Raw genomic sequence first — 24972 nt, 5'->3', positions numbered from 1 at the left:
AAGTATTTCTTTTCACGAAGTTGGGGGAATAAAGGAAGACGAAGGCCCTGGGGCTGCGACCCCCTCCCGCTTCCCTGCTCAATCGCACCGCCCTCCCTGTTTCGAAAAGGAGGGGAAGGCCCCAGAACAGACGCGAGGGCAGAATCCACACTCCGGTCTAATCCCGCAACCTCGTTTAATGCCCCCAATCCCAGATGGGGGGTGAATAGAAAACCCTTAAAAACATAGAAAAGCAGCCGCAGAATTTAAAAATCCCCATTGCTACACATAGAAGGGCTCTCCGGCACAGAGAGAACCTGTACGAAAAGAAAAACGGACCCTTCCTTCCCAGAACAGAAGAGGCTGGCAGAAGCTCTTCGGACAACGGGAAAGACCCCGTGCATCCCCCACGCATGGCTGGAAGGTGAGCCGGCTGCTGCTTCCTCCTCTGGAAAGGACTCCTGAGCCTCCCTGCTCCGTTCTGCGACCTTCCGGAAGGGACCGTCTCTCACAACGCGTCTGGAGTCAGGATGCTCCGACGCCACCAAGCGTGCCAGCCCCCCACAGAGGGGCACAAGCAAGCAGCGCGGCCCCCTTGGGCAACCTGGACCCACGGGGCCCTGAAATCGCTCCCACGCACGGATGCAGCCAGCGGCAAGCCCTCCCAGGCGCTCAAGAGCCAGACCCGCGTGATGTGCAGTCCCGGGATCCGTGCCGCCTCCTGGGCGGGAGGGAGGGAGCCACCCCCGCCCCTCGGCTGAGCTCCAGCCGTGCTGGACCCTGATGCTCCGCTTGGGTTGCCGTTGAGGGAGGGGCCCCCGGTCAGGGGCCAGTTCAGATGTCAGCGGGGCGCAACTGCCGCTCCCCCTCGGCCAGGAAGATCTGCAGAGCTCGGTGCACCAGGAAGATCCCCAGGTGCCGGCGGCGTTTCGTGGGCCAGCCGGCCACGGTGCCGTAGTAGTTCCCCTTCTTCCGATTGGTCAGCATCTTCAGCCCTGGCGGGGAGAGAAAGGCCTTGCAGTCACACAGCTGCCCCCTCCCCTGCTGGGAACCACCGCCCTCGGGGAACCTCCAAATCACCATCACGGCTGTTTGCGCAGAGGGCTGCCCAAATGCCAACGCCTGGGGCAGAATGCTGTTTTGGCAAAGTCCCTCCCGGGGTCTCAGGAGGGAATAACAGGGCTGGGAAAGGCTTGGGGTGGGGGCGGCGGGAGCTGCCATGGCCAAATGCTCCAGGGTGCTGCAGAAAGAAAATGGGACCTGGCGTCGCCACGGGAGGAAAGCTAGGCTGTTTTCACTGAGAGGCAGAGCGGGGAAACGCGAAAGCCGCCGGCTGGCTAACTGCACGCCCTGCAGCCCCCGGGGAAAAGCGGGCAGATTCTGACTGTGATTGAGATTCATCCTAGGGGAGCCAAGCTTGGGCGGGCGAGGAAGGAGGGTGTCAGCCGGGGCTGCTTCTCTTAGCCAGCAAAGCCCTGCCGATCCGCCTGCGAGAGGGAGCCCCCTGGCCAGAGCCCCCGGGTCACGCTGACCCCCAGACCCTCTCCAAAGTGCCGTGTCCCTACCGATGGCGTCCACCATGCAGGCCTCCCTGGTGTAGGCCTCCACAGGAATGACGTTCTGGAAACAGTGCATGGAGATGACCCCCTGCCCGCTGGCCCAGATCTCCAGGATGTGCTGGACTTTGGAGCAGGCCTGCAGGGCAGAGAGGGACCCCCGTGATCAAAGGGGACCAGCAGCAGAGATGGAGAGAGCAAAGCCCCCCCCCCATCCTTTTAGGCTGATTCAGGGCCGACTTTGGGGAAGATGCACTCAGACTGCACTGAACCGGCCACCATTCCTTCCCCAAATTGCAGCCTTCTGCCCCCAGAATTCAGACCCACGAGCTCTGTCGGACAGGAATTCTGGGACTGAAGTCCAAGCCCCCCTTGGGGAAGGCAAAACACCTGCCACCTAAGCCAAAGGTTTCTGCAAAGCCAAGCCACAAAGGTCACCTTCTATCGTAACAGTCTGCAATCCGCAGGGGTCAAAGCCGGACTGCCCCTGAATTCGGACATTCCACTTGGTGCAGGTGCCCGAGGCTTGACCACAGAACCCTCGTCCCCGCCTGAATGTCCAGCCCCCCCAGAGCTTCTGACAGCGAGTTTCCTGGCCCCCACCTGTGCCCCCCAATTCCTCTGGCCCTCCCGGTAGTGGGTCAAGGCTTCATAGAGATGGCGATAGGGCCGGGAGCGCTTCCCCTTGCCCACATAGAAGATGGCACTGACGAACGTCCGGAGGCATTCTGCCTGGCTGAGGAACTGGCAGCGGAAGGGCAGGTTCTGGGTCACCCTGCGGAAGAGCAGAGGCACGAGACTATCAGCAGGGGCAGCCCCAGCATGGCCTCCCTGCGGCCCCCAAAGCTTGCTGGGCTCTCTGTCCTGGGCCCCGGGCAGGCCCCCCAGCCACCCACAGGCCGCCCCTCCGTCAAAAGCCGGCGACACCCACCTGGGGTCCAGCAGCAGGTAGTTAAAGCTGGACTTGAGCACCCCTTCCCGCCACCGCTGGCTCTTGTCCGGCTGGTCAAACTGCGCGGCCAGAGCCATTTCATCGGCTTTGGCATCAGGGATCCAGTAGGTCTCCAGGGCAAAAGCAAGCTCTGGGCTGTAGGCTGGGCACAAGAAGAGCAGGATGGGGCCAGGACCCACGGAAGGGGGGCTCTGGCTGGTGAAATGCCTCCCTCGCCCTGGTCAGGGCTTCTCTTCCTGAACAGCTCTCCTGGGAAGACGGGGCTGCCAGGGGTCAGTCAGGGACCCTCCTCCTGGTCCCTTACGACCACACCCTCTCTCACCTTGCACCCAGGACACCAGCGCCCAGGTCTTTCCCTCTCCTTTCTGCCCCCCACCCTGCCTTTCCTTTTCCAAGCTCTGCTCCTTCAACCCTCCGCGTCTCGCGGGGGGTCTCCTGCCCACTTCCGAGATCTCTCTTTCTCGGAGACCCCACAGACACCCACCTGCAGAGCCCTTTGGGGCCGTGGTCTTCGGGTCCCTGATCAGCTTCTCCAAGAGCTGCACATACACCTTCCGGGTGAGCGCCGTCACAGGCCCCGGGTTGACCCCAAAGTCCCGTAGCTTGCGGGCCAGAGCTTCATGTGACAGGTGGCCAGGGTTCAAGGGGGCACTTCCCCTGTTGTCCCGGCCTCCCGCTGCTTCCCTGGCATACGTCTGCCAATCGTAAATGATGGTGTCTTCGGAGCTGCTGGCGCTGGCTATGGAGTCCTCCGCAGGGGGGATGTGCCGCTCAATGAGGGTGTGCCCTTCGTCCTCGTCCACATACAGGTATTCCACAGGCTCCGTGGCACTCAAGTTTGCAGGCCGGCCCCCAGGCGACAGCGGGACATCCTGGCTGATGGGGCTCAACCTTCCTGGGTGGCAAGCAGCAGACAACCCCTGCGCTGACAGTCGGCTAAAACTAACTCTGGAGGGCTTCTGTGCCCTCTTGCCCGGAGAGCCTCGGGCACCCAGGCCCTCTGGATCCCCAACTTCTGGGATTTCCGGAGCAGCGAAACTGGTCTGTCCGTCTCCTGGAGGGGGCTTTTTCACCTCCAAACCCATCCTACCTGACGGGTCTTCGCCTCTGCAAACATCTCTCCCTGAGCTGGCTGGAGAACAGGCGAAAGGGTGAGGTCCTGGACTCAGGGCTGGCGTCCTGCTGCTGGGACGAGCCGGGACGGATCTGCCCTCCTCCAACTCCTTGGCTTCCCTGGCCGGGGGAGGCGGGCGCCTGAGACTCACGGTGGCAGCCCCTTGGTCTGAGGCTGGCCTGGGGCCCTTGGGGATTCTCACTCGCCTGGGGCGCTGTGGCATCTCCAGGCTCTCGTTGAAGAGAGAGGAAGAGCTGATGCTCTCGTGTGGAAGCGGCCGAATCGCGGGGCTTTGGGGTCGGGGCGGACCAGGGCAGCACTTTCGGTTCGACTGGAGCAGCGGGGAATGGAAGGCCTTGGTCGCAAGCATCATCGATCGCAGCTTTGAATACAGACTGGCGGATGCCTCTTCCCCAACGCTGGCAGCTGGACACGGGGCCACCTCGGTGTCACCCATGTTGCTGCTTGTCCCTAGTGGACCGGGACTCCCGTTGCCATGCAAGTGACTCCTTTCTTCCAATGTCCGCCGGACAGGGACAGTGTCTTGAGTGAACGAGCTCGGTTCCCTCTCTCCTGCATCCTGGGTGCCCACAGAGAGATCCAATCGCCGCAGACCCCCTTTCCCACCCACCTCCTTCAGCCCTTCCCTTGCTTCAGACAGCACAGTGCTCTGGCGTTCCGCTGGCAACCCCCGAACCTCAATGGGTCCTCCGGTCACCAAAGCAGAACCTCCCAAGGGAGCCTTTGTCAGCTCTGGGGGGTCGACAGCGCAGCTCTCCCTCCTCTGCAAAACCCCCGTGTTCTCAGGACCGTCCCTCTTCGTAGGGTGGGGGAGAACCAAATCTTGACTCCGGGCAGTTCCTTCTTGCCAGGGCTGCAGACCTTCTGATCTGCCGGGAACAGTCTTCATGCCACGGAGACCTGTCTCCACGGGGGTCTCCGTACCTCCTCCTGAGTTGCGGGCTGGTGCCCCAGAACACAAGCCTCCATGGCCGATGTCAGAGGCCTCTGAAGAGCAGCAGACGGCAGCCCCCTCGCCCTCCCATTTCTGAACATGGCCACATCCCGGGCCTTCGACGGTGCTTATACAGCATTCGCTAACGCATGAAGCATACTGGCTGGGGCTGGCAGCTGAACACCTGCTCAGGGACCCTCCTCTCACACAGCACCCCTCCAGGGTCCTGCCAGCCCCCAAGAGAGAGGCGGGGTCAACCACGGTCTTTTCCGCATCCAACACGGCTGTGGAGTCAGCCTGGGAGAAGAGACAGACAGGACCAGGCGAGGTGGCGTCCGTCCCGTCCTGGCTGGCGAACCTCACCGCAAGGCCGGGATCGAGGAAGCCACAGTCCTGAGGAAGGTCCCAAGCGCCGGGGTCCTGTGGGCTAAGAGGCTGGCCTGCTCCCAGTTCAGCCTGAATTCCGAGGCTGGCAGAGGATTCTGCAGCGCGTGGCGTCGTCCGGCCCCCCCGGAACAAGAGAGCCTCGGAGTCCAGGAAAGCCTGTCTGAGGAGGACCGCACCTGGGCCTGGAGGGGAGCTGCCCCCTCCCTCTGCAGTGCTTTGGATGTCGCAAGACTGGTGTACACCCGTGACCCCCACCTCGCCCTCCCAGCAAGCCTGAGCTTTGGCATGACTTGAAGCCAGCTTGGGGGAGGGGAGCGAGGGGTCAGCGGAGGCTGCCAGCCGAATGCCAAAGTCGGACGGATCAGACAGCGTGTGGCACTGCCAGGAACACTCGGTGAGAAATGAAGAGGCCGACCGATCCAGGCAATTTGGAGCAGCTCCCTTGGGCTGGGAGGAGGCCCCGCACTGCTCCCTGTGCTGACGAGCCTCCTTCAGGGAAGACGGTGGGCGTCTGCCAGATGGGCAGCGGCACGAGTCCCACAGCCTTGAAGGAGGACCGGTTTCCCCGGCATCTTCCGTTATGGTGGAGAGAAAGCTTTCTGCTCTTCGGTGAGCTGCATAAAAGATGGGGGGGGGATATTTGAAGCCTTTTTGTGAAGATCACGTTTGCCAGGTTTGGCCCCCGGGGCCCAGACACTTACTGAGCCAGCTGCTCCTCCCCTCGCCCTGCAGGATGCTGACACAGACTTCATTCTCCTGCTCCAGAGCCAAATCAATGGCGGTGTTCCCGTCCTGAGGCATGAAGGAAAGGCAGAAGGTCAAGAGGTGGGTGCTCCTGCCCCCCCGGCTCTCCCTGCAGGGGGCCTCCTTCCAGGCCCCTCCCCTAATATCTGGGCTCCATTTAATCTGGGGAGGCATCAAGTCCACCACAACTTCAACGTAAGAGCAGCTAATGCTGAAAACTGTTCCAAAAGGGTGCCTCTCCTTGGAACAGGTGGGGCACAGATGTCCCCAAGCCACATCTATAGGAGAAATGGGTCTCAGTGATATCCCTCTGCTATGGGACAGCAGATTGGAACCTGAAACTCTGCTGTGAAGCGAGCTTCCAAAACCATGGTTTGAGCTAAGGGTATTGGACCGCCATGCGCAAATGCATCTTCGCTCCACTCAAAGCTGCTGTCCAAGGAGTGAAGTTGGGGATAAACCATAGTTTATGTCTTGAACGTTTTAAATTCCAAACAGGACTTGCACAATAAAATAAGGCAGGCAGGAGGCCTAAATCATGAAACCCGAAGAACTGAATTTTCTTCCTTCTGCAAAGGAAAGTTTATTTACCTTCTTGTAACTCATCCTCCTTGACACACGTGACCCCAACTGTAAATCACTTCAAGAGGTAGGTTGGGCCCCCGCAAATCAGGTGAAAGCATAACAGCTCTAAATGCTTAGGGGCCATTCCCTTCCCCTCCTCTTTCAAGGTTTCCCTTCACTGTCGGCTCCTCGGGGCAGAGACCAGAGTCAAATTCCCCCAAGACACAGCATAATAAAACTTAGTGGCGAATAAGCGTCATCAGACGCCGTTCTTCCCTTTAACACAATTGTAAGCTTCAGTGATTGTGGCAAGGCAGCGGCATCAATGATTTCTGATCGATGCCTGGCCGAGCAGACACACCTCCCCAAAGTGAAGTTGTAAAGGGAGGCAGATGTAGCAGGCCCCACCCGCAACTTCCCGGAGACAGAAACATTTGGACCAACCTGGTCTTCAAGGAGAGGGTCCCCTCCCTCCGTCAGCAAGAGTCTCAAGCAGGTGGCGCACCCCCAGGAGGCCGCAACGTGGACGGGGGTGAGGTCTTCTCCAGATCTGGGACAAAGGAGGTCACAGAGCGAAAATGGACTCTTGGGGTCCCTTCACCAGTGTCCAGGAAAATGAAGGAGGTTCAGAGACCTGCTTCCCTGGACACCTGATGGTCGAGGGCCCAGAATGGTCTAAGCCAGTGTTGCTCAACCTCAGCGACTTTAAGATGTGTGGACTCCAACTCCCAGAATTCCCTAGCCAGAGGAATGCAAGATCTGGGTTTTTACAGGCAAGGCACAGATAAGCGAGCATTTCCGCTGGGGGTGTCTTTTATCCCCACCAGGGAGACACGAGCTCTTCAGCGGGGGGGGGGGACCTTTTTTGGAACCAGGGGCGCTTTTGACCTCCGAAGGGGGTGCTCCCTTGCAGGAAGTGGGGCCAGGACAAAACTCCAGGATAACAGTAAATCCGACTTGGTTTCATTTGAATGGAACTCAGTGACAGTTAATTGAATGCCTTAAATATAGGTTCTATAATGATTCATCATGCATTTAATCCATTTTTCTCTTAGAGCTTTGCTTCACTTAGTTTTCCTACCTTTTCTGCACCTTAGTTCTGCTTCCTCTGAACAGGGAGAGTCTGAGGGGTAGGCATGTTACATACGTAGTTTCTCTCTCGTCAAAACATCACACCGCATACGCACTGCTATATTCCCACCCCCAGCAAGTGCCATAAAGAAGCAAGAAATACCCACCCTAGCCCTGAAACTGCTCTTCTACCCTTTCCTTAAATGTTCATTCCTTTACCTTCAGTACAGATGAATAAAAGCTTAAATCACATATTCAAAATAAAGGGATCTTATCCTATGCTGCTGTTCACCAAACAGTCCCCATTCTCATTCATTCTTGCGTCTTCGAACGGCCCAGGCGCTGTTTCTGCATTCTCTCGTCTTCTTTGCGCCCATCCATTCACGTCACCTAACAGAATAACTTTTTCCCCTGGATTCCTCCATCCAGAACGTTCCCATTTTCCCCAAATTCGTGCCGGTTCTACCAGTTCCACCGTGCTCCGGTGGGTCACGCACGGCTCTCCCCAGCCTGTTTCCGTCGGAAGCCACCACACCGATTCCTGCTCTCCGGCGCAGATTTTAGCCCTTCTGTCCAGAACTGGACCGGCACCTTCCTGCCCGGAGGGATTCATCAGCTTCCTCGGTAGCATCCAGCCATCGTCCTTTAGACCTGAGGCCTCCTTCTCCTTCCTCTTAGTTTCCCAGTCGCACAACATACCTCTCCTTCCTTCCTTCCTTCCTTCCTTCCTTCCTTCCTTCCTTCCTTCCTTCCTTCCACCCACCCACCAGTCCTACTACACACTCCTCTTAGGCGCCAAGCTGCACCCTTCCAGATGCCACGTCCCCCCCAGAAGGCCCACGGACCCATCATGGCTTTGGCCATCCAGGTTTTCGTTCGACCCTTTTGAGTAACCCCCAAAAGGCGCAGGCCAGGTTCCAGCCGTAGCTGTACCTGAGCCCCAGGCAGCCTTTCTTGGCGACAGCGCCGGTCGGTTTTGGAGCGTCTTGGTCGGAACGGCCCCCAAATGACTGTATTACGTCCCACCCGTGGCGCCTAAAGCAGGGTGGGAGGGAAGGCCCATTTCTTTGATTTCGGCAGCCCCGTGAGACAGAGCAGAATTGCCGAGAGCGAGCGAGGAACGAAATGCTCAGGTTAACCCGTCCCCGTCTCTGGAGGACTGGAAGATGAGCATGGCCGAATGGGTTTTCCCCCACTCCGCCCGGGGCCGGACTAGATGACCTTTGGATTCGCTTCCAGCTCCACGATCCTACGATCCCCACCCACGCCCACCTGGCTGAGAGGGTCACTCCCGCCCGGACCGTGACCTGCCAGAATGGATCAGGGAGCGGCTCCTCCTCCGGCCACCAGATCGCCTTGGCCCCCCAGCAGCTTTGTGTGCGCAAAGGGACGCGGGGAAGGAGCGCCTCTGCGTACCTGACATTGGGGTCCCCGCCATACCGGAGGAGGAGGCTGAGGCGTCGAATCCCATCGTCCTGCTCCATGCCGGCAGCCAAGTGCATGGCAGCCGCTCCCTCGGGCAGAACCACGTTGGGGCTTGCTCCCTCCCGGAGCAGGGCAGCCACCACCCTGCAAAACAGCGGGAGGGGGGACTTCAAGAAGGGAGGGGCTCCCCCAGGCAGTTCCTCCCCCTGTCCTAAGCCACAACCGAGAGACCGGGGGAAGCTCAGAGGAGGCCCCCAAGTGGGCAAGAGGTCTGGACTCCAGGTTAAAGTTAAAGGATCCGGGCAGGTGGGTTTAGCCTGCAGGGGAGGGGGAGGGGGAGGGGGAGGGCAGCGGCGACGGATGTCCGGAGGAATCTCCCCGCTCCGCAAGCAGCCCTGGGCCGGGCCCCTTCCGCTAGGGGCGGCTGGGGGTCGTCGGCGGGGGCGCTGCACGGGCCGACTCCGTGGCCTCTAAGGCCCCTTCCGACTCCAGAATCCGGCGGGGAAGAGCGGCGGCTGCAGCATCACGGTTCCCATGGCAACAAGAGGCCTCTCCGTTACTGCCCGGGGCCCCTGGCCCTGGGGTCAACCTGCCCGCCCCCCACGGATGTGCCTTTGCCGCCGCGGGGAGGCTGGCTCGCAAGCGCCAGAGGGAGGGCAGGCACGGCAGTCCCCGGCGAAGCAGATTCCGCCGCTCCCCCGCAGGAAGACCCGCGGGCGACTCACGCGTCGTCCTCGCCCCGCAGCGCCTGGCACAGCCGGGCGGCGAGCTGCGCGGCGCGGGGCTCCATGGCGCCGCTAGGGGGCGGCCGCGGGGAAGGAGAGGCGCCCCTGCGCGGGGTCCTCGCCGGCACGCATGCGCACGTCTTCCCCAGCCGGCAGAGGGGCCGGTTCCATCGCCTCCCGGCGGCGGCGCGGCGAAGGGGTCGGTCTGCTGTGGTCGCCGCGGGGCGGGCAAGGCAGCTCGCGTCAGCGCGTCCCGGCCCAGCGTAGCGAGCTCATCTCGGTCGACGGTCAGTGGCGCTGGCGCCGCCAAAGCCGCGGAATCAGCGCTGCGCCGCCATCTTGTGTCTGTCGTTTGAAGCTTCCCTCCCAGGCCTCCTCGGAGTTTTTCATTGGGTGGACGTGCACATACGTCACCAACCTGATTCATTGCTTGACTATCCAATCGGAAGAAAGCACTTTTGCAGAGATTGGTTCAGGTCACAATGCTCCCGCCCCTTTTCCCTCCCCCTCCTATTCCCGAATAGTCAGATAGGATTGGCTCAAGCTAGTTGATTGACGGCTCAGTGAGTTTTTTTTACCCCTCCCTTAACGCGTATACCGGATTTCGCAGAAAGTTAATTGGGAAGGCCGAATTGATACTTGCTCTATTTTTGCTTTTACATATATTTGCATCCCCATTCTATCTGAAGTTGCATTTCTTGTTTGCTCATGCTGCAAACTTTTGCTTCCTGTTTGCATTTGCTAAATACTTAACTGTTTCACTCTGATCAAACCTGCACTGGAAGCATCTTCTGGAGCCAAGGACTTCTAACACAAGCTGCTTGTAGCAGAGAATTGCAACAGCAGCCTAGAAGCCCTGGAAGCGCCGGGACTTGGAGGGAGCAGCTAAAGGGGCTTCCTTGCCTTCTCCCTACAGCGGTGGACAAATGCAGCTGTGCCTTTTCTGACCAAATGTAGCCCTTGGGAGGAAAGAGCAGAGATGCCATTTTATAAAAATAGGTTTGTATGCTAGAAACTGTCTAAAATGGTCACCCTACTGCAGTGTTTCTCAACCATGGCAGCTTGAAGATGGGTGGACTTCAACTCCCAGAATTCCCCAGCCAGCAAGGTTGGCTGAGGAATTCTGGGAGTTGAAGTCCACCCATCTTCAAGCTGCCATGGTTGAGAAACACTGCCCTACTGTATTTTTTTTTTTTTTAACGATATAGGAACTCATTCACAGTTTGTACTAATTACTCTCTGTTTTGGCTTGATACATTTGGTGAGCCCATCACTGTTCTCCAAACAAGCAGCAAGCTGGACTTAAAATGACAAGGGAGTGCAGGCAGAGAACAAACGTCTCTCCAAGGGAGTGAATTTGGGTCATCCCACCCCGGCCGCAAAGCCCAGTGACTAAGGAAGCCCTTCTAATACCCCAGATGAAGGTGGGTCTCTAAGACTTCCTTAGTGACGTGTACTGGGCGACTGCCGGCTCTGAGAAACTAGAATCTAATTTCCACCATTTTTCAGGAGCCAGCCGGAAGGGAAAACTGAACCAGGCAGCCAGAGGGCTTCTCCCCATCCTGCAGAGATGGGGGCAACTAGCAGCAAGCCGCCTTTGCGGCCTTGAAATGGGCCTTTCCGCCTGCAGAATTCCCCCCGGCTTGAGGAAAGCCCTCCTAGAGCACAAACAGCAGCTGGCAAGAGAGGCCGAGGGGAATCGGAGGATGCACGGACTGCCATTTGCACCAGGTAGCGGCTGGGCTCAAACCCACCAGAGCACAGCCAGCTGACCGTGTCATGCTCAACGTGTGCGGACTCGGCCAGCGTGCCAAGTCTATGCTTCGGTGCATCATGTGGACAACAAAGTCTGGGGGAGCTGCGTTAAGTCACCACGCCTTGGGTGGCCTGATAAATGATACAGAAATAAACGTGCCAGCGGCGAGCTGCCCATTCGATTTATAGGCCGCCTTCCGTTACTTGGTCTCCCTGGAGGGAAGGTGTCCCAGGAGCCCAGGCAGAGATGAATTTTACCTGAGCGTGTTATGGAAACCCAGTTCTGTCTTTGTCGTGGACAGACCACGAAAGGGGCAGACACGAGAAAGCAGGAACTCAAAGGCTATAAAGTCGTCGGCGCCTGCTAAGTCAGACGCACACCTGGAAAAGCAGAAGGCTGCAGTCGCTCAGCAGACTGCCTTCTCTTGCCAAGCCAGGAGGGTCTCCAAGATCGACTGACATCCAAACACCACTGAGCAACCCCCGAGTCCTTCGATGGAAAGAGATCCGCCTCGCAGGAAGGTACATTGCATTTTTTAATCGGCTGACCCTTACGCCTAGACCTGTTTCCCCAGGAACCAGCTCCCCCCAACATCCCAACGGAGTTCTTCACGCTTTCCTTTTGAATGCTGCAGCAGCCTGCACAAATTCCTAGCAAGGAAGGTTACAAAGGGCAGGGTCTCCCGGCAGCCCCCTCTCCCCCCGGCAAGGTCCTGACGCTCCTCGGGTGCGTCACCCGTGTCGCCCCACCCACCCACCCGCCCGCCCTCCTCCGGCGGGTCACACGACGGCCTCGATCTCCGGCGCGTCCTCCTCGTCCTCCAGCATGCGGTAGGAGGCGTGGGTCTGGAAGGGCCGCTGGAGCGGGTGGGCCAGCAGTTTGGCCATGCAGTTGTGAAGCTCCACGGCCGGGCCGCTCAGGGAGACCTCGTACTTGTAGTCGGTGCCCTTGGCGTCCAGGTTGCTGAAGAAGGCAAAGGTCTCCTGGAGGGAGAAGAGGGCAACGGGCAGGTTCGCGTCTGTTCCCGCCTGGGCTCTGGCCACAACCCGGATGCCAGTCCAGAAAAGGTTTCCAGAACTGGAAGCTTGGATCACGCGGCTCCACAAGGTACACCCGCGTTGAAGCACAGATTACCTTGCTTTTTTCGCCAAGCCTTGCAGGGAACTGAGAGCCAGTCTGGTGCCGTGGTGAAGGCTCCGGGCTAGAAACCAGCAGACCGCGAGTTCTAGTCCTGCGTTAGGCACGAAGCCGGCTGGGCGACCCTGGGCCAGTCCCTCTCTCCCAGGCAACGGCAAACCACCTCTGAAAAAACCTTGCCAAGAAACCTGCAGGGACCTGTCCAGGCAGTCGCCAGGAGTCAACACTGACTCAAAGGTGCGCCCGCACACGCGCACACAGTCTCTCTCTCTCTCACAGGGAACTAATGCTAGGAAGTTTCTTTATGGAATGGATGAAAACTAGTTTCACGTCAGGGGATAGGATTAGATTGCAATCTTGCTTTGCGTTGCGTTCTTTATGGACCTCTAAGTGACAAATAGAATATTCCTACTGAATAAACAGGATGAAAAGTTTCAGTAGTATTACAATTCTAAAGGGAAAACCCAACCATTTTGGTCTGAAGGGGACAGGCTTCAGACTTTTTTCACCATGTTTTTACCATTTCGTTCATCTCACTTTGCTCTCTGTTGTGAAGTTCCATCTATTTTCATGCACTTTTCCACCTGCTTCTATACGCAAAGACTATTATTCACAAAGAAAGCTTCAGTTTTGATTCCGTTTCCTTCCAATATAAATGGATTGACTGAGTGGCCGCCTGGCTCACCTAAGTGACTCTGGGTGGATCACAACAGGAGCACTCTCAGTATAATGTCATTCCTGTAGAAAATGTCAGGGGAGACTCTGTATGGTCTCTGTACCGGAGACGTGTTTACGATTTATTTATTTATTTATCTGATTTATGTAGCTGCCCCTTACACGAGTGGTATCTGAGCAGTTTACAAGGATTAAAAACACACACACACACCACCACAGCAGAGCTCATCTACCCTTCGGCCCAAACGCCTGGGGGAACAGCCAGGTCTTTGGTGCTGTACGAAAGGCTAACAGGGCTGGGCCGTCTGAATCTCAGGGGGGCAGGGAGGCTCTTCCACAGGGCAGATGCTGCCGCTGAGGAGACACAACTCCAAGATCCAGCAAGATGCCACTGACAGAAGGGGCGTCAGAAACAATGGGAGACAGGCAGCCCCACAAGTAGCCTGGCCCTAGAACCAGGGAGGGCTCTAGAGGGGGGTGAGCAGCACCTTGAAGGGCACCGGCAAGCCGTGCAGCCTGTGGAGCGGTGGGCTTGTGTGAGCGTAGCAAACGATGCACACCATCTGAGGAGAAACTGCCCGCACTGCCGCATTCTGAGCCAGCTGCAGCTTCCAAGTGCTCTTCAAGGCCAGCCCCATGGAGAGCGTGTTGCAGTAATCCAAGCAGGAGGTGGCTAAGGCGTGAGTTGCTGTGAGCAAGGCCTCCCGGTCTGGGACCGGGCGCAATTGAGGCACCGGGCCAACCTCTGGCCATGGCTGCCACCTGCTCTTCCAGCAGGAGCTGAGAGTCCAGGAGGGCCCCCAAATTGTGCTCCAAGTCTGCCTGGGGCAGTGCCCCCCACAGAATTAAAGATAAAAGACCCCCAGAATGGGGGGTCTTCAAAGCCACAGGGTTGAGCCTGGCAATTCTCACGGATGGGATTGAGCAAAACCGGAGGATGAAACTGGATTGCTCTCTGGATATACCCACACGCAGAGAGAATTGGCGGGGGGGAGGGGGCTCAGAAAAAAGGAACCGCAAGTCTCCTTGGAAAGCCCGTTTAGCCGTGCTTGTTCCATAATTCAGGTGCCTCAATTAGTGCGAATCTCACTGAGTAATTCAAGCCCCAGAATCCATCTCGCCAACTTTCCCAGGGGAACGCTCTGGGTGGGAGAGTTCCCCACCTGGCAGCCATTCCTCTGGGCTTTATCCAGGTAGCCTCTTCCTCAAGTTCTTTCTGACTCCTTGTTCTGGCCGCAGAGCTGGGTGGGAGACAGGAAGCCACCTTTTCCTCTAAACCCCGCAACCTGCATCCCTCTTCCCAAACAACTAATATCTGAATGGATTCGTTGGTGAATGAAGCGTGAATCTAGTTGTGCTGATGTTTAGGGTTCTTACTGATGGTTAACTTGATTATTATTGACTGTCTAAAGCAGTGTTTCTCATCCTCGGCAACTTTAAGATGTGTGGCCTTCAACTCCCAGAATTCTGGCTGGGAGTTGAAGTCCACACATCTTAAAGTGGCCGAGGCTGAGAAAACACTGGTCTAAAGTGTCACTTGGGTGAGAAGAGATAATTAAAAGAAAATAAATGAGAACATTTACCTTCCAGGTGATCTCCTCCTCTTTGTCCTCAATGCCGTTGTGGATGTAAAGCACGTCAAAGAAGAAATAAGGGCAGTGGAGCATCTTCTGTTGCATGGAAGATGACAGCAGGACGCTCAGGAGGGGAGAGCCGCAGAAGGCCCCCCAACGGCTCCCCTGCCTCTCCTGCCCTCTCCCCATCCCCAGTCAGCATCCGGGCTTTCTCCTTTGTTTTTCTCTCTCTTTTTTGCTTTAGAGGGTTTAATATTTTGCTTTTTCAATGAAATGAAATGGCATTTACTGTACTATCATTACCTGTATCGGCTGAAGGGGCCAGTATCTAGCCTCCAGGTCACCTTCCAGCAAAGAGCCATTTTGTGACCCACCACGAGGATCATTTGGATGAACCTGCAACTCTCCCTGGCAGCCATTTTGTGAGTGTGCCCATGACACGGCCTCCCCATTCCCAAGCGTGATCCTGGACCCAAAAGGCTGCTACCTCCATTGCGTGGGAATGCAGGTTCCAGAGAACCGCTCCCGTCTTCTAAGCAACGGGCCACTGCACAGCACAACCGTCCTGCTCTGCCTGCTCTGGTGTTTGCTGAGATCTGGAGAGCTGCTCCACGTGAGGCTCAGGGACCCACTAAAAACCGCATTTCCCCCCAGAGGACTTGGGAAACTTGCGAGGCCAAGAGAGTGGGCACCTTCATCTGGTCCGTCACCACCACCGGTGGCTGGCAAGCAGGACGACTGTACACCAGGATGGTCCTCACCACGTAGGGCGGTGGGATGGTCTGGACGTTCTCCGTCACCGGAAGCTCCGTCTTCTGCTGTCTGTGGAGAGAACAAGCCGAGGCGGTGGGCAAAGGTCTGGGGGATGCCAACCCCAACACACCCAGCCAGCACAGTCTGAAGACCAGATGCACTGAAGCAGAGGAGAGGGCAGTTTTCTCCGTGAGGAAAAACAATGACAGGCCTGGGTCTAAATCCATGGCCTGCCCTGCTTAAAAAGAGAAAGAACTGAGGAAAGGGAAGACGCCACTGCAGGGACATTCTGGACTAGAGGACACCTTGGAGGGACTTTGGAGCCACCAATTCCCCCACAGAAGCCTGTCCAGCCTCCTGACACATCTGGGAGCCCACCCCCTGGATCCCTAGGCTGCCCCCCAAGCACTCTTGGGGTTAGGAAGCATTTCTTAGCATTCAGCTGTGCCCTTCCTGTGGATGACTCCAGGGGTCCTGCACTCTGCAAGGAGAGAGATCAGGGCTGGACCTTCTCCTGAGGGACTGACAGCTGAAGACAGGCTTTCCAGGCCCCCAACAGCCTTCTCTTCCTGAGGCTAAAGATCCCCACTTCCTGCAGCCTCTCTGTGGGAGACCCCTCTAGTCCCTGGCCCTCCTCTCTGCCCTTCTTGGACTCCCTTCCAGCCTGTCTGGACCCCTCTCCAAACATGCTGCCCAGAACTGGAGCCAAGACCAAGGAGGGACTGACTGGTGCAGCATAATGTGGAACCAGGACTTCCCCGATTCATTTTCTTTCTTGATTTGAGCTGCTCTTGTTAGGAATGCCTCCCTTTGGGTTTCCACCTGGAGCTGGAGCTTCAACTTGATGGGCTCCAACGGACCCTCCCGATCCGAAGACCCCACCCAGCACTCCTGCCCATCCCAGGCTGGCCAAGAATCAGGGAAGGGAAAACCACCCAAGGCCGAGCCAGGTGCTGAAGGGGAGGTTCGACTCACATGAGACTGAAAAGGCCTTCCAGGTCTGAGGGGGAAAAGTTGAGGTCAACGCGTTGGTTTCTCCCGTGAGCATCTGAGCCTCATCTTCTCCACCCACCACACTCCGCAGTGCTTCTGCCAGGATTTCCAGCCAGAACCACCACCAGCAACGGTGGCTGGGAATTACAATCCCAGCAATTAGAGGAGGCAAGTTGGGGTGGCTGTTTGAAACCCCTCCACCCAATTTCTTAACCCTTGAGGGTGGCCTTCCTGAAGCTTTGCCCTTCAGAGAACTAGGAACCCTGTTCCCTTTCTGACTGGGAAGATGGCTCTGAAACGAGGAGCGATGGGAAGGGAGCTTTTCCCAATTCTGGAAGAATGTCACCGGCCAATGTCACCGGCTGCCCCAGGGCCAGATCTGAATCCTGCCAGGGGCTGAGGGTGGTCCTGTCCTGCCCTTGCCAAGTCCCATGGCTGAGAACTCTCCTGCCAGACAAGTAGCAGAAACCCTGGGACAGCCGGGTCAGACCCACAGACCGGCAGCCGTCACGTTAAAATAGGGCATGTTTCTTCCTCCGAGTCAGATCAGAACATTTATTTAATTTGGGGTGATAACGTGATCTATCAAAACTCCCCTCCCCCGCTTCCTTATCCTGCCACCGAGGTTCCCCTTTCGGAAAGGATACTGAAGGATTTGCAGACCACTGTCTCCAAGTCATACAAACAGCTGCACACTTCTCTGGGCTCGGAAGTGAAGCCGGAAAGCTGCAGAGAGAGGAAGCAGAGACCACGTGAGCTTGGATCCCGTTGGATCAACAGGAATTATTTGAAAACCGAAAGCAGGAGCGATCCCACCGCCACACACGCGAGCCGTTTGCGGAACGTCCTTCATCCGGCCTCTGCCCCGGCTTGGCCTCTCCCCAAGGACGCGGTCAGGATAAAATGGGCTATCCCTATTCATGAACTTAGTGGAGGAAGGGCGGGGCGTGAAGGTGAGCTGCCAGCACCAGCAGAAAGTTCACTCCCCTGCCGTGTAAAATCCCCAGCCACTTTACAGCGCGGCCGCCTAGAGAAGCCAGCAAAACTCCACATCAGCCGGGTGCAGAAAACAAGCGAGGCTGAAGCCAAGCCCGTGGCATCTGGGCTTAAGGCAGCGTGTGAAGCCAGCTGCGGTCTCACGGCCCAGGCCCAAGGTGAAGCAGCCTGGGAAGTCCGGGCAGATGGCTGTGCAGCTCCATTCTGAACAGGCTGTGGCAGACTGTCTGGGCGCAAGCTGGGGGGCGAACAAAGGGGGACCCCCAGAGTGTCGGGAGGCCTCCAAGCAAAGGCCAGGCGTACCCAAGTGACGTCGTTGTTCGCCACCACCAGCGCAAACTCGTGGCTCTTGTCAATCTTGTGTTTCGTGCGGACAAACATCTCAATCATCTTCTGGGAGATGTTCAGTGCGTTGGTTTCCAGCCTTCCAGAGACAGAAAGGGAGGAGGCGGCGGCAGGTGAGCCAGGAAGGAAATTGGGGTCGAATCCCTGAAAGTGCTGCCAGAGCTGCCTGGGGCATTCCTCCCCTCTGAACCACCACCAGCAGCTGCTGGTCCGGAAGGGACAAGGCCTGGCTCGGGAGGAGGCCTCTAAGTTCCCCTGAAATCAGCCAAGAGGACTAGAATCTTATTCCCACTTCAGTTTGCAGGCCTCTGCAGCATCTCCAGGAGAGGCCGGGACACCCCCTTCCGCCTGAAGGGGGGAGAGCCGCACCCGGAAGCAAAAGACAATCCAGGTCTACCTTTACTGATCTGAAGGTCTGTTCTCCATAATCTGCCTGCTGCCCTTCAAAGCCAGTTACAGGGCAGCCGGGTGCCCCGAGGGAAGGAGGACCTGCCGGGCTCCGGGAAGCCAGCCAGGGCGCCTTCAGCCCCCAGAGAAGGGCCTCTCCAGCCGAGGGAAGGGCCAGACTCACCCGTTGAAGGACTCTAGCCTCAGATGGGACATTTCCTCCGAGAGATCCAAGCAGATGATCTGGGACAGAGAAGGAAGGACGTTAAAGATGGATGTGCTCTCTCGCTGTCTCTCTCTCCATCGATATATTCACAGCATTCAAATGTTCTTTTTTTCTCCATCTGCCTTGTTTTATTCATTTTCGTTCAGACAGGGTTAGATGGTGTGCACGTGATGGGGAGATGGGATCATTCATACGTACCTTCCCATCTTGCTATTCCCCGGGGGGGGCGGTAAGTAATATTACGCCAAGCACAGAAAGAGAGCACGAAATAGCCGGCGAAAAGAATTCAGGCAAGCGCTCTCTAGTCTGCCCCAACGCCATCCCTGGACCCTCTCCTTGCAAGCTGCCCTCGCTTCCCCCACACCTGCGTATCACCTTGTACGCGGCCTTCTATTCTTTGTTCCTTTCAGGATCGCATCGGCTCCGTCCAGCCGGGCCCTCGCAGTCTCCCCTTCCTCTCGCCCCACGCGCTCTTCCTCCACATGCCTGACTTGCAACGTGACCCTCGCTTACGGCCAACTCATTCCTTTCGTGCCGGCTGTATGTCTCTATTCAGTCCATGTTCCTTGAGCACCCATCCGCCTGTGCCCCACACGCTTCCTGTTTTATCACACCCATTTCTCGAGCAACCTCTTCCCACCGCACTCAGCCTCTTTTTATGCTTCTCCTCACACACCCAACTCCAGTTCCTCGGAACAAAGGGGGCAAAATGCACACCCGCAGGGCCATTTTGTGTGTCTCCTGCCATTCACTGCCGGCAAGAGAGCATGTGCTATTCGCCCCCTCTCTGCAAGCATTTGCGCATCTTAATAGGTAACCCAATTGATGGCTGGTGTGGGTCTTCCGGGCTGTGTGTCCGTGTTCTTGAAGTTTTGTTTCCTAACGTTTTGCCAGCACCTGTGACTGGCATCTTCAGAGTGCAGGAGCACAGACAGGAGCAGTTCTCTCTGTGCCCAGGGTGATGTGACCCTTTTGGGGGTATTTATAGAGATCTGAGGGGTGGGGGGGGGGTTACTGAGTGGCTGCTTGTTTTGGTGTCCACATCTGTGTGTATCTTCCTGGGGGTTAGGCAGAGTTTTTCCATCAGTTTTCCCATGCTGGAAAAACACAATTTCCAAACAATCTTCAGACCCACCAGAAAAGTACAAGAAGTGCTAAAATCAGCAAAAGACAAAAGGGATCCCCTCACCGCCGCAGGAGTATACCGCATACCATGCAGTTGTGGGCAAGTATACATCGGGACCACAAAACGCAGCATCCATACCAGGATAAAAGAACACGAAAGACACTGCAGACTACAGCAACCAGAAAAATCTGCAGTAGCTGAACATGCTGTCAAGCACACTGGACACAAAATCCTATTTGAAAACACAGAGATACTGGACAACACCAACAGCCACTATACCAGGCTATACCGGGAAGCCATTGAGATTCACAAACACCAGCACAGTTTCAATAAAAAAGAGGAGAGTCTAAAAATCAACAAAACCTGGCTACCAATCCTGAAAAATACAGCCTGCAAAAGGTCAAGGAACTCAGTTCAACCACCAGGACATGTGAACAGTTCACACAATGAACTTGCTAATCACCCCCAGCAGCCCCTCGTTAACAATTCAATAGAAGAAAAAACCCTGCCTAATCCCCAGGATTAGCCTGGTGCAATATGGTTCATGGGGTCACGAAGAGGTCACGAAGAGTCGGACAGGACTTAACGACTAAACAACAACAGCAACAATCCCCAGGAAGATACACACAGATGTGGACACCAAAACAAGCAGCCACTCAGTAACCCCCCCCCACCCACCCCTCAGATCTCTATAAATACCCACAAAAGGGCCACCTCACTCTGGGCACAGAGAGAACTGCTCCTGCCTGTGCTCCCGCACTCTGAAGATGCCGGCCACAGGTGCTGGTGAAACGTTAGGAAACAAAACTTCCAGGACACGGCCACACAGCCTGGAAGACCCACAACAGCCACGGTATGCCAGCCGTGAAAGCCTTCGACAATACAGGTAACCCAATTCTTGCACCATTTGTGTGAAATATACGTTCACCATTGGTTTCAATTAAACTCTTTGACGCAGCGCTCTCTTTCGCATGCCGGTCTCGCCAGTCCTCATTTTAGCTTCATCCTCAGTCATTTCATCTCTTTCGTTTTAATTCCCTCCCCTCTGCTGGGGGCTCCCATTGAACCCTCTTCACCCACCTCCAGTTTTTTATTTCCATCAAGGTTGCTCTGCCTTTTCTCTGCTTCTTTGAACCTTGATCGTTCCCGGCTCTCTCTGACTGCCCTCCACAATTACCTTTTCCTCTCTGGACACCATTACGCTTGGTCCTTCTCTTCTGCAGCAATCGGGCTCCTCTTGCAAGTCTCCAACCCACCAACATCCTTTTCATTCTTCCCATTAGTGGAACGCCACCCGCTTCTGTGGCACCCCAAAACATCACGTTTCTCCCTCTGCTCCACGCAATTTCCTTCCACGCCTCCTCTCCGGAGATGAATCTACTTCTGGTCCTTTCCCCCCCCAGGACTCGCACCCTCTTCCGTTTTCACTTCTGTTCCTTCCTGCCAAGATCCACTCCTCCAGGCCACGGCCTGTCCCACATTCAGAACCTCTCGTCGCCTTTGCATCCTACCCTGACGCCCCCAGTCTTCCCTCAAGCACCAGCCATCAGCCCTGTTCTTTTACATACAACCCTCTGCCATGCGTACCTGTGAATGGACCTACGCTGAACCCACATACTCCAAACCCCAAAGATGCACCAAGCAATCACCGTTCTCATTCCTCTGGGGCCTCCAAATGCCCCCATCGCTCCTTCTGCACTGCCATCTCCTTCAGAATAATTTCCCCCCCCCGGTTTGCATTCTTTCAGAAAGCCACCCTGTTTTTTCCCACTCATCTCTGGCCCTCTTGTTGGAGTGGGGCGTAAGATGTGGGGAGACCCATCAGCTCACGGATTCCTGTTCCACACACAACCATAACACGCTCAGGCAGCGTTAGAGGCTTCCTTCAGTTACAAGCGTTCAGGAACTGAAATGTCGGAAGGATCACGCGGGTTAGCGAAAGGAGCCAGCCGTGGGTGCTAAGCTGGGCATTGTAGTTACTGAGAATATTTACGTCCTCCAGGAAGCACACCCCGTTCTCCTCTATTCCCACACTGCCACATAATCTTGCAAAGTAGGTAAGGCTGGGAGAGAAGCAACGCTCTAACCCGGTGTTTCTCAACCTTGGCCGCTTTAAGCTGTGTGGACTTCAACTCCCAGAATTCCCCAGCCAGCCATGAATTCTGGGAGTTGAAGTCCACACAGCTCAAAGCGGCCAAGGTTGAGAAACACCTTGGTTCAGCGTTATAACTGCTGAGGATAGATGAAGCATTTGCAAAGGGGCTTCACAAAGCATCTTTCGGTGAGCAAAGCATCCTTCCTTGGTGCATTAAAGCAGCAGCATCCTTTGGGCCTCTTGATGTGAAGGACCTCAGGGGTCATCCCACACGTTTCCTATGCTGATGGTCCCAGGAAGTGCCGTGTGTATATGCACACCACACACACACACACACACACACACACACACAGAAGCATAGATGCTGCCGGGCTGAGACTTCCTGAGGACACAGCTGGTTTAATACTCTGAAGTAGAAGACACATTTTGCCGCTTTCCGCCAGACGAGAGAGGAAAGCCAGCCACGGAGACCCCGGGGAGGAGAAACGCTTCTCTCCGCTGTTCCCAGCCTGAGACCTGATTATGGGGAGGTGGATGTGGAGAAAGGGAAAAACGGGAGGCAGGGCGGAAGCCGGGGCGGGGAGGGGGCGTCTCCACTCACCACCTTCTCTGGGCAGTTCACCCGCGGCGTCCGGACCTGGAACTCCGAGGGAGGGGCCGGGGCCAGCCAGGTTTTGCCGTTGGGGGCTGGGACGGCCGCGCTGGGGGGGCCGGTGCTGGTGCTGGCCGCCTCCCCCTCGCCCTCGCTGCGACTCCCCACGCTGGCCTGCATGCTGAGGGTGCGGTCCTCAGCCCCCTCCGGGTTGGACCGGGTCCTGGGGCGCTGCTCAGCCGCCATTTTCTCCTCTTCCTCCTCCGTGGCGCTGCTGGTCTCCGACGTGTCCATCCAAGTCCCGCGGTCCGGGGGCGAGTCCAGGATTGCCGGCTGCCCTCTGGGAGAGTGACATGGGGGGGTGGGGGGGTGTCTAACTATCCCCCTTTGGGGAGCACAGAGACCCCGAGCGGGGCCCCCTTTCCCTCTCCCCAAATGGCTTTCAAACTTGCCAACGTATAAAACTCAGACACGCCCAGAAACGGAGTTCAGACCCAGTAAAAGCATTTAAGGTAGCATTTCTCAACCTGGGCGACTTGAAGATGGGTGGACTCCGACTCCCAGAATTCCCCAGCCGGCCAATTCTGGGAGTCGAGTCCACCCATCTTCGAGTTGCCCAGGCTGAGAAACGCCGACCCAAGGCAACTTCGCTCCCCCACCTGTGGCCCTCCAGGTACTCCAGGGTAGGGCTTCCACGCCGGCGCGGGATTCTGGGAGCGGCGGCTGCAACGTGACAACCCCTAAACGAGCAAAGCGCCCCTTAAGGAGCCCGGGGCGCCGATTCTCCTCCTCGGCCACATTCACCCAGATCGGGTGCTTCGGGGACGGTACCCCTCGGCTACCCTCGGGTCTCGCCCCTCCCCGAGAGAGGCAGCTCAGCACAGGGCCACGCCGGGCAAGGCTCTGCTCTGCTCTGCTCTCTCCGCCACCCCGGGACTCGACGAGGCCGGGGCCCCAGCAGCCCGCGGGCCCCGCTCCGCGAGGATCTCCGGTTGGCCTACACTCCTGTCCGTTCTTCGGCCCGGAAGGAGGGGGCGGTACAAACCCTTCTTGCGCGGAGGGGCGCAACGTGTCCTCCCTTCGGGGCTTCGGGCGCGAGCACCCCGCTGCAGCGGCGCCCGGGGCGTGCCAGGCAGGCGGGCGCGGGGCGGCTCCGGCGAGTCTTCTGCGGAAAGAGGAGCCGAGTTCAGGAAAGGCCCCCGCGCCCTCCCCGGGCCCTCCGGAGCCGCGGGCTGCACCCCCCGCCCGCAAGAGCAGCGCGCCCCCCGGCAGCGACTCCCCCGCAGCCCCGCCCCGCCCGCGCTCGGCGCCCGCGCGCCCCGGGTTGCAAAGCCAGGCGCAGCGCGCGGAGACCGAGGGAGCCCCGCCGCGCCTCCGGACCTGCGGCGGCCGAGCGGGCGGAAGGGGGAAGCAGCTGCCCTCGCAAGGGCTGCCGGGAGTTGTAGTCTCCGCGCGATGGCGGCTCGGGGCGGGGGCTTCCCTGCACGCTCGCTCTGCCCGCCTTGCCGCGCCGCTGAGCGTCGCCGCCGCCTCCTTTCCAAAGCCCCGCAGCGGGAATCCTTCCTTGCTTTGACTTGGAACGGCGCCTCTCCTCCTTGGCCCTTTTAAGAGGCGTGGACTTCCACTCCCAGAATTCCCCAGCCGGCTGGGGAATTCTGGGAGTGGAAGTCCACGCCTCTTAAAAGGGCCAAGGCGGAGAGGCGCTGCGTTAGAAGAATACAGATGTTCCAATGCCCGGAAATCAAGACAGGCGGTGCTGTTTTCCTGCTCTTCTGAATGTTTTTGCCCCCTGGTTGCCATGCAGGGGGTCTGCCAGTCTCCGGCCCTTAGAAGCAATGGGGACTGGCATCTTCTCATCAAAGCAGCCGTGCTGAATTTTTAAAAAATTCTCCAGCTGTCACACGGGCAGAACCCACACAACAGAAACCTGTCCCTTCGTGCCGGCTTGGCTGGGCTGCCGTAATGCACCCCACGCGGGGCTGCCTTTGGAGACCACCCGGGAGCTGACTGGAGCCCGTGAGGCTCAGCCAAGGCTTGAGGAAGGTATCCCCAGAGACGCGTTGCGATAGGCATGTTTGCGTAGCATCCTGTAATTGTTCCTTTGGGGGAAGAAGTTCACGGTTAGCTGCCCTGAGTCGTGCAACTGAGATGGGCGGTCATGCAGATTTAGTCAATAAATAGATTTTTTATTGATCACATGCCATCAAAAGGAACCACATAGAGAGGTTTTCTCCGGGAGGATCAGTCCCCATCCTGGCCCTTCAGGCCTTCTGAGGGTGGGTGCCCCCGCCGCCCCTGTCATGGAGCCCACCCCTGGCTGCTGGTCCTCCTCTTCTCCTCTTCGCTTCCACCTTTTCCAGCATTATGGACTTCTCAGAGGGAGATGGGTTTCTGCATTGATTGACCGATTACGTGCCCTCAAGTCATTTTCAACTGCTAGGTAGATTTTCTCCAGGAGGGTCAGTACCCAACCTGGTCCTTCAGGCCTTCCAAAGATGCACCCATTGCTGCTGTACCTGAGTCCTCCACCATGCTGCTGGTCTTCTTCTCTTTCTTCTTCTCTTTCCTTCCACCTTTCCCATCGTTGCAGCCTTCTCCAGAGACCTGGGTCTTCATGTCGACTGATTACGTGCCATCAAGTCATTGCCAGCTTTTAGTGACCACATAGATAAACCTTTTCTGGGTCAACCTGTACCCAGCCTGGTCTTTCAGGTCTTCCAATGGTTTACTCACCATCACTGTAACTAAGTCCATCCCCCTTGCTGCTGGTCATCCTGTTCTTCTATTTTCTTCTACCTTCCCCAGCATCAGAGCTTTTTCCAGAGACCTGGGTTTTTGCATAATG

The 24972-nt window shown here is 57.3% G+C and overlaps 2 protein-coding genes across 4 annotated transcripts; both read right to left on the bottom strand.

The window, feature by feature from the left end:
• Nucleotides 1–157: 157 nt before the first annotated feature.
• ANKLE1 (ankyrin repeat and LEM domain containing 1) lies at nt 158–9836 on the bottom strand. 2 transcript variants are annotated; one of them, XM_088147339.1, is made up of 9 exons: nt 9473–9836; nt 8739–8891; nt 6696–6801; nt 5645–5735; nt 2972–5557; nt 2467–2629; nt 2139–2310; nt 1545–1674; nt 158–974 (listed from the first exon to the last, which is right to left on the bottom strand). In XM_088147339.1, exons 1-9 carry the CDS (start codon nt 9535–9537, stop codon nt 814–816), a joined length of 3627 nt encoding a protein of 1208 aa, XP_088003465.1. In that variant the 5' UTR covers nt 9538–9836; the 3' UTR covers nt 158–813. The 2 variants fall into 2 exon arrangements, with proteins under 2 accessions (XP_088003465.1, XP_088003466.1); XM_088147340.1 differs by lacking the exon at nt 1545–1674 and having other exon boundaries at nt 848–974.
• Nucleotides 9837–11750: 1914 nt separating this feature from the next.
• Nucleotides 11751–23621, bottom strand: BABAM1 (BRISC and BRCA1 A complex member 1). Of its 2 annotated transcripts, none has more exons than XM_088147376.1 (10): nt 23508–23621; nt 23173–23292; nt 22137–22467; nt 18273–18331; nt 17660–17780; nt 17008–17086; nt 16343–16367; nt 15307–15436; nt 14624–14710; nt 11751–12211 (listed from the first exon to the last, which is right to left on the bottom strand). In XM_088147376.1, exons 3-10 carry the CDS (start codon nt 22419–22421, stop codon nt 12008–12010), a joined length of 990 nt encoding a protein of 329 aa, XP_088003502.1. In that variant the 5' UTR covers nt 22422–22467; nt 23173–23292; nt 23508–23621; the 3' UTR covers nt 11751–12007. The 2 variants fall into 2 exon arrangements, 1 of the variants encoding a protein (XP_088003502.1); XR_015797322.1 differs by lacking the exon at nt 23508–23621 and adding an exon at nt 12363–12563 and having other exon boundaries at nt 12075–12211; nt 23173–23286.
• Between the last annotated feature and the right edge of the window lie 1351 nt (nt 23622–24972).

The sequence above is a fragment of the Python bivittatus genome, unplaced genomic scaffold, assembly GCF_059951505.1.
Source record: "Python bivittatus isolate LINGU-HERP-01145 unplaced genomic scaffold, Pbiv_v1 ctg000500_np1212, whole genome shotgun sequence".
Lineage (NCBI taxonomy): Eukaryota > Metazoa > Chordata > Lepidosauria > Squamata > Pythonidae > Python > Python bivittatus.
This window is presented reverse-complemented; position numbering and strand designations above follow the sequence as displayed.

What these genes read in the sequence shown, in the direction of transcription:
- ANKLE1 (XM_088147339.1), bottom strand. Translation starts at nt 9,537, where the DNA reads ATGGAGCCCCGCGCCGCGCAGCTCGCCGCCCGGCTGTGCCAGGCGCTG. An exon ending in GGCGGGGACCCCAATGTCAG is followed by an intron (nt 6,802 to 8,738) that starts GTACGCAGAGGC and finishes CCTTTGTCCCAG; the next exon opens with ATCTGGAGAAGACCTCACCC. An exon ending in CTGCATGGTGGACGCCATCG is followed by an intron (nt 975 to 1,544) that starts GTAGGGACACGG and finishes TCTCCCCGCCAG; the next exon opens with GGCTGAAGATGCTGACCAAT.
- BABAM1 (XM_088147376.1), bottom strand. Translation starts at nt 22,421, where the DNA reads ATGGACACGTCGGAGACCAGCAGCGCCACGGAGGAGGAAGAGGAGAAA. An exon ending in AGGCTAGAGTCCTTCAACGG is followed by an intron (nt 17,781 to 18,272) that starts GTGAGTCTGGCC and finishes TGTCTCTGGAAG; the next exon opens with GCTGGAAACCAACGCACTGA. An exon ending in AGTGGTCTGCAAATCCTTCA is followed by an intron (nt 16,368 to 17,007) that starts GTATCCTTTCCG and finishes TTTCCCCCTCAG; the next exon opens with ACCTGGAAGGCCTTTTCAGT.